At 39.9% G+C, this 19,813-nt stretch overlaps 1 protein-coding gene across 3 annotated transcripts in view; it reads left to right on the forward strand.

Annotated features, from left to right (window-relative positions):
- LOC128371915 (rap guanine nucleotide exchange factor 6-like) overlaps positions 1 to 15,013 on the forward strand; it is a 149,892-nt gene extending 134,879 nt beyond the window's left edge. For 2 of the 3 annotated variants that reach the window (XM_053332312.1, XM_053332310.1), the window contains 10 exons: positions 1,466 to 1,677; positions 2,209 to 2,332; positions 5,662 to 5,882; positions 6,740 to 6,913; positions 7,445 to 7,591; positions 7,965 to 8,084; positions 10,086 to 10,353; positions 11,660 to 12,204; positions 13,235 to 13,594; positions 14,446 to 15,013. In XM_053332312.1, coding sequence (XP_053188287.1) covers positions 1,466 to 1,677; positions 2,209 to 2,332; positions 5,662 to 5,882; positions 6,740 to 6,913; positions 7,445 to 7,591; positions 7,965 to 8,084; positions 10,086 to 10,353; positions 11,660 to 12,204; positions 13,235 to 13,594; positions 14,446 to 14,468 — 2,194 coding nt within the window. In that variant the 3' untranslated portion in view covers positions 14,469 to 15,013. Of the gene's footprint in view, positions 1 to 1,465; positions 1,678 to 2,208; positions 2,333 to 3,651; positions 3,676 to 5,661; positions 5,883 to 6,739; positions 6,914 to 7,444; positions 7,592 to 7,964; positions 8,085 to 10,085; positions 10,354 to 11,659; positions 12,205 to 13,234; positions 13,595 to 14,445 lie in introns of all 3 variants that reach the window. The other variant, XM_053332311.1, reaches the window with a different exon arrangement.
- The last annotated feature ends 4,800 nt before the right edge of the window (positions 15,014 to 19,813 follow it).

A 19,813-nucleotide genomic window follows, 5' to 3' on the forward strand; every position in this document is an offset into this window, starting at 1 on the left:
TTCTTATTTTAAGTTTCAGTAATTTCATGGGCATGAGAGCAGAGACTGGATTAAGCTAAATGTATTGTTTTTTAACATACATTAGTATCATTGTTTTGCTACCAGATGTTGTCATGGTGATGACACCACTCAACAACTCTTACTTCTTACTTCATATTTGCTTATTTAACTGCTGCAACAGTGTCAAGAATAAGTATTTAAAAACCTCTTTAACCTTAACCTGGTTACTTTATTTTTTAGACACATTAGTGGTGTGTTGCTTTGTGCTCTTTACAGTCTTCTATGTTTAATTATCCAGAGAATATTATCGACAGTAGTAGATGTAATATATTGATTAATTATGTGATTATACTTTGGATTATTTTGCTTTACAGAAAACAATCTTATCTTGACTTTTTCCTTCATGCACCATGGATCTATGTTTGAATCTTGCTTATAAATAGCTGTTCTCTTCTAACTTTGGGTCATGTGGGACAGAGACTACTTCCACTCTAGATCTGGTCTCCCAGTTTAAGGAGCTCAGCAGTATGGTGATCCTCTGTTCACTGCTGTAAAAGCCACTTCAGAGCAGAAGTGTCTGACCTCTACGTCTCTTTACACTCTTCCTCACAGTATGATGTCTGCGCACATATGGCTCTCTGATGCATAACCTACCAGGGGCATTGCTGCTGTGCGCGCGTGTGTGTGTGTGTGTGTGTGTGTGTGTGTGTGTGTGTGTGTGTGTGTGTGTGTGTGTGTGTGTGTGTGTGTGTGTGTGTGTGTGTGTGTGTGTGTGTGTGTGTGTGTGTGTGTGTGTGTGTGTGTGTGTGTGTGTGTAAAAAAGATAACATGCAGGGTTTGCCAACATTTTACAGAACCTCCTCTCTGGCTCGCATGAAGTAAAAACTCCCTCCTTAATAATCCTCTATGTGGGAGAAACTGATTATTTGGTATGAAGTGTTTAATAATATGAGAAAAAAGGAAAGTAGTAGAAGTGATGAGTTGGGAAATAGAGAATTAGTTAAGCTTTATTTATTCAGGAAATCTCATTGATAACATCTGTTTTGCAAATGAGAAACAGAAGAGAGAGCCAAGGGGAAGGAGAGGAATATAAGTAAATGTTTTTTACCACACTTTACCTTGTGTTCCTTTTTAATCCTCTGTGACAAACCACGCCCATTGTATGTATACTGTCAGCTGAAAGCAAATTCTGTGCTAAAATAAAATCTTTTGACTCAGATCACCATTATAAAGACAAACATATGAGTCTGCTCAGCAATGACATTATCTCAACCAGTCTTCTGCTCTGGAAAATAGGGACCTTGCTACCTAAAATAAAGTAGTATATCAAAATAGGGTTTATATCCTTCTTTTTCCTCTTTCTTCCTCTGCTTCCTCATATCTACCTCTATCCTTCCTCTCTCTTCTTCCCACCATAACCCATTTATCTTTACCCTTCTGCTCCCCCACACCCTCCCTCACACAGCGGTCTGAACTTGGCACCGGTGGCTCGGCTGCGGAGCTCATGGGAGAAATTGCCCAGCAAGTACGAGAAGCTGTTCGGGGACCTGCAGGACGTCTTCGACCCGTCCAGGAACATGGCCAAATACCGCAATGTCCTGAGCAGTCAGAGCATGCAGCCGCCCATTATTCCACTGTTCCCAGTGGTCAAGAAGGACCTCACCTTCTTACATGAAGGTACTGTAGATGGGTCTGTTTTTAAGCACATTGGCTATTCATGCACAGCTTCATTTACATATCTTTACAAAACTGAAAAAGCTGAACCCTTTTCTAAAGGTTGATGTTGTGTTCAGGTTACTTCCTCTTTGTAGTGCGGAAGATCAATTTCAGGGTCACTCAGGAGGTTACATTTGCTAAACACTACTCCATCTTCCCTTTTTAACATATCGCAGTGAGTCAGGTCAAACCTCATCAAGCTCACTTCTCCTTAAAGGTTTTGTCTTTGTTAGGAATTAATAAGAAAGTTTCCATAATTGCTCAAGCTGAAAAAAGAAACTTAATGTCACTATGAAAGAAAGACAACATTTTCTCTCTAAGAGGGAGGAGAGGGCGTTGACTTTAAAGATTCATTTTAGAAATATTGTTTGCAAATTGCATCTTGATAATGTCCCAAAACATGAATCCTTTATCTCCATTACAGGGTTAACATCTGACATTACACTTACTATGTGTGTGTGTATGTGTTATTGTGTGTGTCCTCCCTCCCAGGCAATGACTCCAATGTGGACGGTCTTGTGAACTTTGAGAAGCTGAGGATGATCGCTAAGGAGATCAGACATGTGGTGCGGATGACCTCGGCCAACATGGACCCAGCCCTCATGTTCAGACAGAGGTTGGTTGTTCTGATACCTTTTCTAGTGAAGACTGACCATTTTTCCTTTTACTTGATACTATTTGAGCCAGTTTCACAGACGAGGGTCACTTAAAGCTGTTTGAAATCAGCAGCGATTAAATTAAAAGCCCCTTTTTTACTTTTTGTGGTGATATCATTTAAATTATTTTAGTGAGGTGTCCTACTGAAATGAGACAATTCTGGTTTAAAAAAAAATCCTCTCTTAAATGTCAGTGTTTCCCCTATACAAAGACTTTTGAATTAGCTGCACCACAAAAGCATCACACTCAAAAATATTTTAAGAAAGCAAGAAAAACTGCCTATGACATGAAATCATGAAAATGTACACTTTGGAGCTTAAATGTAACACGCAGGTGAAATTTATGACTCAGAAATCAAGAAATGAAACAATCAATGTTGAATCGTGTGACGTGACAGTTTCCAGTTAATTTACTGTGAACAAAAAAGTGGAATTGTACTGGTTTATTGTGGTTGTGGTTGAAGTGACATCAAATCAGCTTCTTCCAAACATGTTTATCTTTGAAACTGGCTCTTCCTGTTTTCCATTAGCTAGACTTGTAGCAAAACTTCTCAGAAAGGGGCTTGAATTGAGAAAGCCCAGAATAGCAAAGGTAAATTCAAGGCTTTAGAGTAGAAAAAAAAAGTCACATTTACTGTGGAAGACTGCAAATGTGGGCAAAAAGGGGAACCACTGCACCATACCTCCACCTACCAACCAACCTGGATCCTTCACCAACTGGATCAGGCACACACTGAAGGTCTGGTTTGATCAATTCCCACTCACTTCCTGTCCGGTTCATGGCTCGCTGTGTTTCGATTGCATTTCTCAGTTGGAATGTAACGACGTGAGAGCACAGGGCATGAATTGATAGGAACTGGAGGTAGAATTGATGCCAACTGCAGTGTGTATTTTTGTATCACTAAGTTTGTGTGTGTTTATCACAGTCTGTCACTGCTGCAGTGCATGACTGCCCCCTGCATACACTCTCTTAATACTACAAGTTTAAGACATCAATTAGACATCAGTTTTATTTTATTTCACATGAAACAAACATTTATCAAAAAAAGGTGATTCAAGGACCTTTTTTCTTGATGCACAAGGCCACAACACACAGTCTACAGGTTGATATGGGGAGATGTCCAATGTCTAGTGTCTTCCCATCTCCAATCATTTTCTGTTTTGTTTGTGGTGGCATGACGTCTACATAGTCTTGTCTCCGCCCTTCCCCCCTCCCCCCCCCCCGACCCCTGAACTTGTCTTTAAGTCACGCTTCAATCTTCACACCTCTTGCTTTCAGGAAGAAGAGGTGGAAAAGTTTAGGGTAAGTTTGTCCTGGTGCCGGTTTCTTCCCGTTTCGGTCTGGACCAGCAGCAATTCAGTCCACCCTGCATCCCTACTTTGTTGCCCACCACCATAAAACCGCATGTTCCCCCACTTACTTTATCTCAGTGTACATGTCTGCCTGTGCTTGTGTGTGTGATTAACCCTTCCATTTGCAGTGCCCATTCACCTGAACCATACTCAAGTCCATCATTGACCCATTAATTGTTTGCCCTGTTCATAAGATTCGATGGTTGAGTCATATAGTAGCTTGAAATAATACTTAATGTTTGTTTTTACTTCATTATACCCATTTAACACATAAGAAATTCTAAATCGGGATGCACCAATCCATGTTTTTCTGTTGTGATACTTATTCCGAGACATAGTGTTAGGATAATTGCAATTAGCTAATGCCAATTTGATACTACGGCCCTCCTTTTGCCTAATTTGGCTCTCTCAAACACAGCATAACTGTGTGGAGGTCATTAGCATCATTCTAAAGTATGTTAACAAAAGTTTGTACCTTCATTTATCTAGTTAAAGGAATAATTTGACATTTGATTTTTGTCTTTTTTTGCCTAGAGGTTGATTTTTATAAAGATCAATCCCACTTCTATCTGTTAAATTTGAATATCTTTTCTTTTTTCTTTAAGCAGTTTCTTTTTTTACAGATCAAACAAACAAGACTTACATGTTAATTTTAGAGGGTTTTTGTTTTTTTACCTTTGATGATAGCCAAGCTAGCTGTGGCCCCTTGTTTACAGTCTTTCTTCTAAGCCAAGCTAATTGACTCTGGGATGAGACTTGACATTCAGCTTAGAGCATGGACTCTAGTCACTAAAGGTTCCTCATTAATAAGATGTTACGCTCCAAAAAAGAGCAGAAAATGAAAATGAAAAAACTACATCATGGAAATTGCTTGGAAAGGCTAGTTAACCACAAATGTCAATACTGTGGCTTTTATATTAAAATGCGTTTGTGAAGCACATTCACTATCGAAAGCTTAATTTAACAAAACTTAACATTTGGTACGTTAGCTTACCAGAGAAAAGTGATCTTAGCAGAACAGAAAACTGTGTCTGTTGTAAATCAATCACATTTGGCCAAGACTCAATCCTGTTTATTAAGATCAGTATCAGAAATTGGAGCATCCCAACTTGTACAGTAACACATTCAAGTAGACAGTTGTGAATAGAGAATATGGATTAAAATACAATACAGACAAAATTATTAAGTCCCAACAAGGGTCAAAAAAAAAAAGTCCAATTGTGACCGCACACACTTCTGAAAATTACAAATGAATATTCAGATAAACACAGTATGAGAGCTAAAACCCTGTGTGGTAAACTCAGATTTAAAACAAACCATGAGAGATATTCACAGATACTATCTGACTCAGGTTTGGTGTTTGTTCATATCTGCATCCTGGCATAATATTACCCATATCGAATCTTGTGCATCTTTTATTTCCTAACCCTTTTTGCCTCCATCTGACAGAATGTTCTGCTGTTCTGTACTGTGATAGCATGGCACACCGGCGACAGCTGCCTCCCTTCCAGTTGCATGGTCCTGTTTTAAAATGCTATGCCCCAACACAAAGACAGATGTACAGATTCTATAGTAGAAGAGGTGTTTGGTAAGAATGTAGTCGTGCCTATTTGTTGGTAACTGAACTGACTGTTGTCTACCGTTCTTTTCTTCCCTCTCGATCTGTCTTTTTGTTTTCTGTCTCTGTACTTTCATGTACATTTATTCTGTTTCCGTCTTCTTCATTTGTCTCCTTCTAATTTACTGCTGCTACATCTTTGTCAATCTTTCATCCATCAACACTTTATCCATTCCTCTCACATCTCTACAATTCCTCTCACATCTCATTATCTTTCTTTACTCTGTTTACTTTTCTCCCACTCCTCATTTCATCTTCTTCTGTCCTCATTATCCTCCTACCTGTCCTTTCTTCTCTCCTCTTCCTTCCCCTCATCAGGTCTCTGAGTCAGGGCAGCACCAACTCCAACATGTTGGATGTGCAGGGCGGCGCCCATAAGAAGCGAGTACGTCGCAGCTCGCTACTCAATGCCAAGAAGTTGTATGAAGACGCTCAGATGGCCAGAAAGGTGAAGCAGTACCTGTCGAACCTGACGGTGGAGATAGACGAGGAGAAACACCAGATCATGTCCCTGCAGTGCGAGCCGGCCTACAGCACCTGTGAGTCATACAGTCCCTCAGCTGTTAGTCATTTTTACAACATGATTAATTGTAGATTATTCAGAAATATAACTTCCTGATACTGTTTGAAATATATTTTGGTTTAACGCAAGGAAATTTAATGCTGTAAAAAAATCAAGGTGAATAAGATTGAAGTATGTTTTTACAGTAAATCATCAAAGCTATGGTTCCCAGGATGGAAACTGGCCTCACAGTACACAGGTTACAGTTGTATTACTGGGTTGCAGTGCCACCTAGTGTTTTTACAAAATATAACAAGAGGAAATTAAATTAATAGAGATAGTGATTTTATTTTTAAATTTTGCATAACTTGAATGTACAATGTAGAGAATCCTCTTTTTGTTTGTCTGAACTGTATCATAGCACCAGTGAGATGATAGTATTTGCCCATTATATTCATCAAATCCTATCTTATAAGTTTAAGACCAAGAAGTATCAGTATGCTAGTGATATCTGTGTCAGTTTTGAATATGATTGTCTTGCCTTTGATCACTGCATTTATCATTTAAAGTAATTAGGTTTTAAAAGGGTTAAAGATCAAATGAAGAGCTAGCCTGGAAAAGTGTGTGAAATCTTTGTTAATCAGTTCTGGTGTGCATATGAGGTATTTTATGTTGATGTAAACTTCACTGTTCTTAGATATATTATTGTATTTTTTGGTAGCAAAAAATCCATATTATATTATTCCCTTGGGAGAGATATATAGCCTTGTTTACTTGTTACCCCCCCCCCCCCCCCCCCCCTCCCAAATACCTCACACCACACTGATTAGTTGAACTGAATAAGAATTAATGTTAGTGAGGAAGTAACATTTTTCCTCTTCCTGTGGTTTGTAGTGTCAAAGAACTTGAGTGAGAGACGATCCACCAAGTCAGACATGTCTCCGGTGTCTCTGCGGTCGGCTCTGCCCTCCGGAAAAACCCAAAACAGGGTGTCACAAGTCCTCCAGGTACAGGTCCCACTGAACCCTCTACGAAAGAAGAGCACTGCCAAGGACATTGGCACACCGAGTGAGTACACCTGTGCTATACTGGACATTATCACTATACTCAATTATACTACTTCATGTTTGTTGAATTCATAGTTTGAGTTTAATCATCCTATCCTCTGTATATAGTACATTTTCATTGATTAAGGGTTGAGAAACAATTAATTGGTCATTAACTAATTATGTACATTAGTTTTTAATGGACAAATCTATATGTTGATACATCGACAGTATATTGATATGTTGTTAAATTCTTTATTTTTTCAATATATTTCTAATTTAGGTCAAATCTCTGAAAATGTATTTGTAAAAATATAGATGACCCCAGTATATGTTGCCACATCAAGTTGTAATTGATTTTAACAGCATGTAATTTAACTTAAATTTATATAAAAAACCTAAATGTCTAAAGCTGCAGTATGTATAATTATGTTGTGTACACTCGTAAAAACCTAAATGAAAGAAAATGTACATTTCCCACTTCTGTATTACAGGTGTTTTACAAACTCCAAGCTTAATTTAACTTTCTGTAATCTTTTTTTTCCCCCTCCAGACTCTAATTCTCCCCAGGTGGTGAAGAAACCTCCAGTTAGTTCAGCAGACGAGTGGAGCAACAAGAGACCATCTGATGACACTGTTTCCACCATCTCTTCCCTTCACTCCAGCCCCACGGTGTCACCGCAGGGCTCTCCACGTAAAGGTCTGCAACAGAAACTTTTCACAGTGTATGGTCGTTATCTAGGGACGGTTACCCTGGGAGAAAACTGGTCCAGAGTAGATTTAGTGAAACAGACACCTCCAGGCAGAGCTCTACAACACTAATGATAATCTTACTGAGGCAAAAAAAAAAACATGTCTGGGCTGAAAATTCACACATTTAAAGTCTGGAAGTTCCTAAAACTTTTAAGGAATGCACAAAATATCTTCAGTGTGTTTTTAGATGTTTTAATGTACGTGGATGCCATAGTAATAAATGGCACATTGTCTTGGGGGTCCTGTACGCATCATGTGACTTACATCTTCAACCTTCCTCTTGTTTCAAACTAATTAAAATACCGTTTCCCTCCTTTCAGTGGGAGGTGTTGCCAAGTCCCACAACTCCAGCCAGATGAACTTGTCGGGATCTTCATCGTCACTGACCAGCGACGCCAGTACGAAGGCCGGCACCGCCAGCCTGCGCAGCTACGGCATAGGTGGGGCTCTCCTCCACAAGAGGATCCTACTGATGACCAGCCAGCACAGCCGAGAGAGTAGCAGGGAGAGAGAGAATCCAAGAGAGGAGGAGGAGGAGGAGGGAAGAAGTGAAGAGGAAAAGGAGAAGGAAGAGTCAGAGGCAGTTCAGACAGGGTTTCATTCTTCAGAACAAAGGAGAGGGAGATCCAGACAGCTGAACAAGCCAGGTTCACACACAAATGCAGGGTCAATGCTGTTAAGGGTAAAAGCAGGAAGCCCAATGCAGAAATGTTCAAGGGTGAATCATGAGGTGCACACTAGCCCTCCTCCCAGTCTACCACGGTTGGGACCCTTGCCTCTATCACCTCTCTCCCAGCCCCAGTTAAGGAGACCCAAACCCCCAGAGTCCCCCATCAGGACGAGGTTGATGTCACCATTCAGGATACTGAGGGAAAGGAGTCAGTCCAGGGAGATGCTGGTGGCAGCCAGGGAGGAAAGAGGAGAGGTTTTACCCTCCTCAACTCAGGATGAGACACAAAGACAGTCAGAGCAGACAGCCAAGAGGTCGGTCAGTCCAAACCCTTTCAACTGGCTCTGTAGGGAGAGACGTACCAGGAGAAAGACTGTCTGATACAGAGAACTGATTGATCCAATTATTTCTTAAGTAAAACCAATGAACTGAAGGAAGTTAGTGCTGTTTTTAGTGTGACTGACTTATTTTTGTGTTGTTATATGTGGTTGATGATGAATTAAGTTCAATGAGAATCCATCACAAGAAAGAGCTTGTCAAAGTTATGTCACCACATTTCATTTTGGAAGCATTAAAGTGTTTCCTTAGAGACAAGAGCCTCAGATCTCCCATGAGTCATAGAAAGGTGACGTGAGAAAAGTTTTCACAGCTAACGTCGGAGGCAGATGATGCGATACTGATGAGAAAAAGTAGATCTTGTCAGAGGCAGTGACAAAATATGGGAAAACATTTTTTCATTTTTCAAACATTTCAAGTTCTCCCAACATTTCTTTGTTTGTGGGGAAAAATGTAGTGATTTTTTTTTTGCTGTGTCAATGAACTGACAGATTTAGCAAAAAATATGTCACTGTGAAAGCAGAAGGCATTTTCACCTTATTAATCCCAAAATGATAGATGTTTTGTCACTTTTAAACATTTACAGTTAGAATTATCTGCATTTTCACACAAAAAGATGAATTGATGATACCTTGGTCGTGTAGGTTTTTAGGTGTGTGACTTTCTTTTGCAGTATGCAGCACTTTATTGTCAGGTTTGTTTGGTTTCCCTCAGTCACAGTTAATTTGGTTCTGCAGATTTTTGTAATATTAACTTTAAACTGTGTCCCCAACGATGTCCTCCACGGTTAATTAATAACCATTTCTGAACAATTCAGAGTCTCTGTGGATGTTTAGCCTCACATTTCAGTAGTGATAATAAGTTCTTGCGTGTTCCTGCAATGATTCATTAAGAAAATTGAATCTCCTGCACTGCCGTTAATAATAATAGAACTGTGTATGAGTTGTTGTAGGATACAGTATATATATAGAATGTATCCTCATATGACATTGAAGCAGTGTTGAAGTTCTAAGTGGAATAAAAGTATTTGTAATTAAAAGAGTGCAGAAACTTCAGATTGCTCTATGTTGTCTTCTGGGTTCAGGGTAGTTCAGACAGTCTCATATAATGTAGTGATGTGATTTAATGAAATGCTAGAAATGGAAATGCTACTGAAAGTTAATGTAGGTGAAAATATCCACCACACAGTACAATATGTTACATTTTAGGCAAAGTTTTACTTCTGGAAGTTGTTTTTTTAAGCTTAGGCATTCAAACCTTCTCCCTTCAGTTTGTTCTTTCAGTACTATTAGGATATATATTCAAACACTGCTGGTCATTTATCTTTCTTTTCATTTTCTACTACCTGTTCTATGCTCTTTTTTCCTGAATATTATTTTACTTCAATTTCAAATCCAAATGTCTTAAATTGTCCCCTTCCATCTCCTCTGTCCAGGTTACACCGTCCTACCAGCTAGTAAAGCAGACAACCTTTCAGACTCGAGTCACAGCGAGATCTCCTCCCGCTCCAGTATCTGTTCAGTGGACTCCGTGCCCGCCCCCGGCCTCGACGACCGGTGTAATAGCAGCAACAGGACCTGTACTACTACCGCTACTGTTTCCTCGACTACTACTACTGCGACTACACCAGCTGTGCCAGTTGTTGAGAGCATGCCAGCAACTCACTCACACTTGAATGTTGATTACAACCAACCCGGCACAAGGTAATTAACTTTCCTAGATCTTAGTAAATTATTTGGCTAAAAATGTACTAGTCACAAATCTGGAATTTCATGGACACACACACAAACAGAAACATGCACATAATCGCTGGAAACCTTCCCAGTGGCCAAAATGGAACCACACTTATACGGTCCACTACTTTAAACCGCTCTTACATTTCTTCTCCCCGCTGGATTCCAATTATGTCCTTTCCTCATTAAAGTTCGGAGGACAGGAAGTCATAAACACGCCAGCTTTTTATTAGCATCCCACATTTACTGCCCTTCTCTCTCCCTCTTTTCTCCGTTTACAGCGTATCGGTTTTCGCGCAGGCAGCTTTTTAATCCGGCCGAGTAAACAACACGCCTCTTTTATTGTCTGCTGTTTGTTTATTGTTCCTCCATGATCAGGACATTCTGTCTCATAAAGAGGAGACTATAAAATATTGTCAGACGGAATAATCGGTCTGCTTTTCTGATATTATATTACCCTGGCAGCCTTCTGGCCTGTTTTATGAAATATGGCGCGGTTTCATTGAGTGGCTTGTTTGTCCAGTAAAATTGCGTCAGTGAATCAAACTGCTGGTTTATGAAAAGCAGCTGAGGAGGAAAAGTTTTTTAAAAAGTTGTCTTGTCGTGAAAAACCCACCCGAGTCATCTATACAACAGCAAGAAGTCATTTTAGTTGAAAGTTGTAGATTCATAGAGACAGCATGACTCATCTGTTTAACATTGAAGTTTTTTGTTGAAGTTTTTTTTTTTTTTATGTTTTTGGTTTAATACATGTACAGTGCCCCAACTTCTCAACAAGTCTTAACCTCTCACATTCATTTTACTCATCGTATTGAGTATGTTTATATTTGCTGGTCTTATACTGATTTTTTTTCATCATTTTCAGGATTTGGAATTTACATTAGAACATTAGAAACCTGATTAATTCATATTGTGTAAATGACTTTAACAATATCCAGGTTTCAGATCATCTATATGGTGTTTTGTTCTTGACTCTCCCACATCTGGCCACCTTCTGTTGTTTTAGCACTGAGTGAATTAGCTCATGAGTTGAGGATGAACCCAGATTAGTTTGTGGCTGTCTAACTCCTTCATCTGATCACCAGTAAAGAGAAATGATAAAGACAGTGAAGTTACCAGTGTCAAATCTTCCCTTTTAATATCAGTGTGCATATGATGATGACAGACAGTGATCAGATAAGTGATTAAGGTGTTTAAATGCCACAAGTATCAAACTGAATGCGTTTAGCCAGTATGCACCTGGAAGTCTCACTCTGTCTCTTTTTATCTGTACTAGTTCTTCAGCGTTGGCTCGAGGCTACGTGTCCCGAGCCTCTACCTTCACCTCCTCCATCTCCACGGAGGAGCTGATCCAGGACCACACCTCTCTGGACTCAGTGGCCGACAGCGGCCGCGGCAGCTGGACGTCCTGCTCCTCCAACTCCCACGACTCCTTCCAGAGTTTGCCCCCTTCCTCCTGCCGGCCCTGGGACCACGGCATCCACGGACACCCGCTCGCCCTCCCGCACACGCACCTGGGCGCCTTCAAGCACACGCAGCTGGCCGGGCCAATAGCGGAGGTGGAGGCGGCGGGTCACGCGTGGGCGAACGAGGACCCAGCAAAGAAACACTCTAGAGACTCCAGCTCAGATCTGTCCAATCAGTCGCGGCAGAGCTGGGCGTCGTCCAGCTCGCTGTCGGACACCTACGAGGGGAATTACGGCACGATAAAGCGGCGAAACACCTCGGAGCACCCTTCCTCACCAAGCAACGAGGAAGGAGGGCCAAGCACAGACCCTGCCTACAAAACGGTGACATCAAGCACAGAGAAGGGCCTGATAGGTGAGGGGTCTGTGGGCGGCTTTGATTCGCTGTAAACACATTTTGAAAGGTCAACACTGTTGCTGCGTGTGTGAAAATCTGTGGCGCTTATCTAGATAGTTACAGTAGAGAATAGCCACTTTAAGGCTTTGTTTGTAAAGTTATACACAAGTTTCTCCAGTCATGCAGACACCTGCTTACACTGGAGCTCTCATGATTCTGAGTATAAAGGTAGCTGTCCATACTTTATCTATTTAGTGGTAAATTAAGATAAAGTGAATAACTGTAGAGTTCTAGTAAACTATTGCTACGCTTCAGCATTTCTTAAATCTTAGGCTAAGGCTCAATTTTGCCGCTGCTTTCTTTCCATCTGACAGCAGTTATGCAGCTTCCTCATCAGCCAAAGTGTAAATTTGTCTTTTGGATTCTCTGCTCTCATTTCATAAATATGCAGTTTGCTAGTTTTAAAAGGATGAACAGTTGCTTTCCTTTTCCCATATTGTTTCGGCTCAGGAGTGTAGAATGAATCTATTAGCAGATCAACAGACAGCAGTTCTGTTAATTGATTAATCGTTTAAGTCAAACTGTCTCTACCTCTAGATTCACAAATGTGAGATCTTCAACATCTTTAAGTTTTTACACCTTTGGTTAGAAAATAAGACGTCACTTCAGGCTATGGGAACTTTTAATATTTTTTCACTTGAAAGAATAAACGATTAATCAATTAATCTGGAAGCAAATTGGCAGATAATCCCATAATGAAAATAATCTGCAGTTGTAGTTGTGTCTGTATCTGTAGCAGCCATCCATCTCATTACTCTTATGTTTTGTTTTGGTTCACATTTAGCTGCATGTATAGATGTGTATCATGTCAGTGAAACATCACATTGATTTAATTTTTCCATCATTTTCTTTTGTTTCCCCTCCTCATACAACTCCCTGCACACTTCCTTCACTTGCACCTTCCTCACCCCCCACCTTTTTCGCATCCCTCACTCCCCACCTCCTTTTGCTCCACCCCTTCTTTCTTTTGATCCACACCTCCATCCAGTGTACTGTGTCACATCCCCTGCCAAGGATGAGCGTTACCGAGCTCCCCCTCCCACCCCTCCAGGCTACCAGGGTCTGGCTCTGGGGGATCTCGGCATCACCGACGGAGTAGTAGGTGTGCCAGGAGGCCTCCCCCGGCCTCCCCACCTCAGACCTCCAGACTACAGCGTGGCCCTGCAGAGGAGCAAACTGCTGCAAAGCCCGGGAGCAGCCGGAGGTCTTGCTGATGCTCGGAGGCTCGCCGGCAACCATCTCCTCCACCACCAAGAGGCCCGGACAGGCGGCTCCACACAGGGCCAGGGTCACTCTAGACCGCCCAGCATGTGCCTCCCACCACAGGAGCTGGCTGACAGTGAGGATGGTACGTGACCATAATGATGCTGAAATGATAAAGCACCATTCTCAGTGTGACTCTTTCACATGAAAACAGACTTGTAGTTCACTAAATGCCGGCCTTTACTTGCTTCTCTGAATTCATCGTTCATTTACATGATAAGGTGGAGTAGCTCCTGTTTGCAGGAAGGTCAAATTACAGTATATTGGTGATATGATTGTGATACAATGTGTCTTTTCAGCACAGGATGTTCAAATGGACAGACACATTCATATGTTTTTGATTTATTTGTATTGGCAAGTTAGTTATTGGCAAGATAGTGGCAAACTTTTCTGAGGAGGAAAAAAAGAAGAAGATGTCTTTCTAGAAAACGTGTAAATCTTAGTCAATCAGCATCCACTCTCCAATAACTTTTTTTTTGGGGGGGGGGTTGGACAGTTTTCAAGGGAATCTAGTGCAAAAGCATTCATCAGCGGCTCATTTATGTTTCTCCCCATTTTTCTCTTAATTGTACTTCTCCATAAGATTGTCTGAGCTGTGCTTATCACAGGACAACCTTGTTTCTTGTTGGACATAATATGATGGTCATAATGTTAATCGGGGAAAAAAAACAACAGCATTTAAGTGCATGGAGATAAAAACAGGATGATCTACTTTACTCTAGTTTTGAATGGAAATTGGATTAAAAATGAAGCAAAAACAATTCTTTAAACACTCCATACTCATCAGAAGTTATATCACTGAGCATTTTTCTCCTTCAAACCTTTTGTTAAATTGAAAACTAGCTGATTGGTCTCATATCTTACAACTCAAAGAAAGTTAGAGTCAGTTAAATTCCTGCTACACCTAAACATTGTCGTCTCTCTGCTTTTTTCCAGATGAACAAGTGTCGGCAGTGTAGAAGCGGTGATGTCACTCTCGCACACATGCACACATATTTTCACACATGGACCAAGTCGTGTTGATCAGGCTTTGGACTAAGCTAGCAGCCTGCCATCGTCACGCACCAGAGCACATTCTCCAGGCCCCCGCCCACAGCCCTGTGTGACATCACCGCAGACAATAATGCACCTCTGGACCAGTCCTGTGGGTCATGTGACGTCTTTGCACCTCCCAGGACTCGTACACTCATTTCTCTGTAAACTCATTTCATTTAAAAAAAAAACAGAAGAAAAGACCGGTTTTACAAACTTTTTAAAGACTTATCAGAAAAGGTGATGTGATGGACTCACATCACCAAAGACTGAAAAAGAAAATCTATGAAAAAAGGACAAACGAAACAAGGAAAGAGTGACGATAATGATGCCTCATGAGAATAAGTCAGCCTCCTTGGAAACAGACCACCATGTACCTCCATTTTGTGCTCCAAGCTCTCTTGTCTTGTCTAACAGTGTGTCACAAAGTTTTTACAGTTTTAAAATATTGTACAGTGATTTTTTTTTTTTTTTTTTTTTTTTTTTTGCAAAGTGATTTTTTTCTGTCTTTTCACTTGCATCTCTGAGTTTTGCAAAGTTTTTATGTGAGAATAGTCAGGAGGAAAAGACAAAGGGATGATAGAGAGTTGTAGTCAGAAGTGTAAGTATTACGAGGAACATTTTTTTTGTAGTTTTTTTTGTTATTGTTTGCTGTCAGCTCAAAAAGAAGATGAATGTAGATGAGTAAGAGACAACAAAATAACAGATTTCTTTTTAGCTGTCTTTATGGGCCTCTATTAAACATTTGGGGACTGGTGATGTAAATTTACATCAGTGGAATCAGTTCCCTCACAAACCAACCAAACACACACCAAAACAACAGCTACAAAACTCAACTTGAGTATCTGAATACTCACACTTCCAACTTCCAACTGCATTTCATGTCAGAAACGCCTTCAGGAGCCAAAAAGAAACACTCGAGATATTTTTCACTTCCTCTCTCCGGGTGAAGTGAAAAAGAAATGAGGATGAAACTCCTGAAGTAACAGTGAGCATGTCTGTTTGTGTTTAGCACTTATTGTACTTCGTTGAGCTTTAAAAAAAAAAAAAAGAAAAAAAAAAAGACAAACAGCATCTCTCAGGCAGTTCTGAGTCTTTGTGTGGCGCTCTCTCTCCGCCCGCCACCCAGCCGCCTCTCCTTTTTGCTCGTTCAGTCTGTCGCGAGGTACTTTAGCGGCATGCTGCCTCCTGGATGTTCTATAAAAACTGTATTATAACTCGTTTTTAATGAGCTGTAGAACAAATGCCTCGCTGCTTCCTGTAGAGTAAAACGCGTGTCGTTGTTTTATTGCAGCAGCTATAATAAAACAATAAATTAGCACTGTATGTGTGTGTGTGTGGTCACACGACGTGCATGCACGCGCATTTACACTCTCTCTCACACACACATGCACCAAAATTGTAGTCAGTGTGCATAAAGATGAACAGTGTTTACACCAACGCTTACTTATTTTGTTTACAGTGTTTATTAGACTAGTTGTCTATGGAATTACAAGCTGAGATGTTAAAGTATAATGCTCCAGGTTGATTTGACCTTGTAAATTTGTTTATAACACCGCAGGAAATATGCAGATGCAACATAAACTTTGTGCTCACAGTGTACCTCGTTCATCTCGGTTTTTGCTTCTTATTTAAAAGAACAAGCAACAAAACAAAGTCAACAGATAATGTATTTTACCGCCTGGCTCGCATCTCCATTCCTTGTTTATAGTACTTTTTTTGTAGAATATTTAAAGGATTTGCTTGAAAATGTTTTTATTTGTATTAAAAATGGAAGCGGATTTGTACATTCTGATTCATGTTTTTGGAAACCTTGTAAAAGACGCTCTCTATTTGTGTTGATCTGCAGTGCAGCAGGGGTGTAACTGGAATTAGACGTTCTTCTCTTCTCCTTCTGCTGTCTGTCTGTCTGTCTGTCTGTCTGTCTCGCGCTCTGTGATGCTTCGTTTGTATTGTTTTTGCCACACAAAGACTTGAAATGATTCATGCTAATATATACATGGCATATATATGAATTTATACATATATTTTTTTGTTGTTTCTTTGCCATAAATTAATGTTAACTGATCATGTATAGATGAGAGAAGAGAGTCCTCTATAAAGGCTATTTTTGAATATTTTGTTATACGAAATAATCCAAGGTTGTGATTGCCGTGATTCTGTCTTTGGGGCAGGAAAAAAAAACTTCTTTAAGTTCTTCTCATTCTTCATGTCTTGTTTTTCTCCTGTCACACTCTGTTGTTGGTGCCATTTCTGCTCTGTCTAGAAGTGTAATTGCTGCTGTGTTTTGGGATATGACTGTGTGTGTGTTTGTGTGTGTGTGTGTGTGTGTTGTGGAATTTTATTTGCGAGAAATCCCATTTTGATTCAGTCTGGGCATACAGCACATATGGAAAAGGCTCAGGAGTCATTTCCAATTAAAGCTTGTTTTAGTTTGCAGCTTTGATTGCTCCTGCCTGCAGAAAGGTGGGCCCCTTGGGGGGAGGGGGGAGGGTCTCTTGCCGTCAGTTTCGTGGCACAAAGCAAGTTAATTCAAACCCAGACTGGGTGATTGAAAGGAGTTTTTTTGATGCTATTATATCTCAGTCTGTTTGAATTGAGGAGAACAAGCCCTGCCATGACGTCTGTATCTCTGCCTGCCTCTTTGTAAAAACTAAGTCAGCTCAGCGGGACATTAAAATTTAACCTTTCTCCTCAGAGTAGAAACTTTGAGACAGACTGTGGGTCCGAAACTGACAATTCCTCTTTTTTTTTCTTTTGTTTTGCACAACTGTATTCCTCAGATTGTAAACCGCAAATCAGTATTAACTAAAACATTTTTTTTTTAAAGCAGTTTATGCTTCTTCCCAGATTTGTCCCAGATGTTAAGAATGGCAAAGATGTTTATCATGAGTCAATAGAAAATTCAAATGCTTTCAAATGTTGGACTGAGAGCAAAGCTTGTGACAAAAGTTTAGTTTTTGAGGGTTTTTTCTTGTAAATTGTACCAAAGTTTGAAATGGAACTCCTCCAGCACTCGTTGGTCTTAACATCAGTGCTGTTTCCTAGGAAATCAATTAAGGAGTTTGTTTTACTCCAAATAATATGCTACATTATTTTTTGTTTCTTTCAGGGCTAAATTCCATTCAGTAGTAAACTCCCTTCTTTCCTCCTGGTATATTTTCACGGAGGACCTGACAGTTAACAGTCAGAGGCTTTTAACAGCATAAAACTGGAGGAAGATGAACTCCTCTGATTGGAATTTAGTCCGTATCATGCCATGTTACCTGGAATGCAATAAGTGAGATGTGAATGTGTTTGATGTCGACATCTTTTGGCATTACAGCAGAAATGCACAACAATAAGCTTCAATGTGTTGAGTGTGCTGCACAATCTGTACAAAGAGGTATTAACTTGGTCTGTGGCTTAAAGTTTGCTCTCGTCTCACACTTCTCATAGCTGTTGTAATTTATGTCTTTTAGAAAGACAACATGATTTTGCTCGTATCGCTTTTTATGTATTTTTTACGAGTGATTGTAAATAGTTGGTATATTTTTGTTTAAGAGAATGTTTAAAAAGGAAAAATGACCTTTTATTTCTTCAAGTCTACTGATATGAATTTGGACAATGAATAAAATGTTAAACTGAAGCTACGTAGTGTCTTTATTTATGTGTGATGTTTGGTTGCTACGGTTCTCTAAACCAAATGTGGATGTATTCTGTTGTTAAATACAAGATGCTTTCGTCTCTTCAGGCCTATAAAACAGTTCTACTTGTCCGACTGCACAAACACCATTCATATACAACTACTTTAAAATAGAAGATACTTTTATAGGAAACATTGGGCCTCCTAGACTAGAGTATGTTGTCAGTAGAGCAGCATGGCTCTAGGGAGAGAATTATCATTCGGTCAGTTGGTCCACCACTTTGGTCCAGACTGAAATATCTCAGTTTATACTATATGGATTAACATTCATGGTCCCCAGAGGATCAATGATAAAATGGTTTGATGGCATCTGTTTTTGATGAAGCGACTCAAAACACTGGGTTAAAGGTGGTTAAATATTGAAAAGGTAAACCTAAGGCACAAAATGGGATGTGCTGACTTTTTAAATATTTAATTGAAATGTTTCCATACTCTGTAAAGTAAAAAGTGAATATTAAAAAAAAAAAAAGATTGTGTACTTCTGACACTGAAGTCCACTGAGTAAAGGCTGATACACTGATCGCTGCCAAAATCCTTTAACTCTTCAGCTTTTTGGTTTTGTAGTCAAACATTTTAGAACAGGATAAAAATATCTTGTATAGTTAGAAACAGAATTAAAGTTTAACATTTCATGAACTCTTTTTCAGAGATGGAGCACTGATGATGTCATAATACATCAATAAACTGGACTGAATCTGAAAAGTGATCATTGTCAAATGACTTGGTAACAAATAACTGTACTGTATACTGTAACAATAACAAACAACAGTTGTTTTCGACAGCATATCATTTCAATATCAAGTCCTAACTTTTGAAATATAGTCACTGAAATGCTTTTGTTTTTCTGTAACTTTTACTTTTCAAAAACCTTCATCCTATTTTTTAAATTGATGTCTCTTCTTCCTGCTACTTGGAAACCACATGGATGCTTGTGACCTTTTATCAAGACAAACTCGGCTAGTTTTCCTGTAGTTTCCATTTTCTGATACTTATAATGAGTAAATCTTCACAGAGAAGAGGACAAACCTAATCTTTTCCTTGTGTGTTGTTCAGATGTCCTCGGTTTTGTCCTTGCCGTCTCTCTACCTTCTGCTGTGTTCAGCTTACTATCAGATCTGATCAGAGCCGGAGAGCATCACGCTGTGCTCAAGGTCAGGTTCTTTTTATTACTCATTAAAGGTTTACTGTCACACAGAGGGGCAAGAAGTCATGCTGGTTTCTTTGTCAGTGTATGTGAGAGAGAGTAAACCTGTATCTATGCATCATTGTCTGAAATGAGCTGTATGTATGGGATGTTTTTCTACTCTGATGTAGGCTATGTGTGCAGGCTGAACCAAACCCAAAAATTCACAGACAACAGTGCTTGACTAGGCCTTGGATACACAAACAGGATCCACAATCTGGATGGCTTATTAGTGTTTGGAGCTGATTTTCATTGACAGCAGAGAACAAACACCAACCTTGCTGAGCAGAAAGAGCCGTCTGTTACACTGTGACACTTCAATACCTGCAACAGTCATGGCTGTTCTTAGGATATCATTATCGGTTGATTAGCAGGAAGTATTTACCAGGTTCAAATTCTTCTTA

The sequence above is a fragment of the Scomber japonicus genome, chromosome 13 (genome assembly GCF_027409825.1).
Source record: "Scomber japonicus isolate fScoJap1 chromosome 13, fScoJap1.pri, whole genome shotgun sequence".
Taxonomy (NCBI): domain Eukaryota; kingdom Metazoa; phylum Chordata; class Actinopteri; order Scombriformes; family Scombridae; genus Scomber; species Scomber japonicus.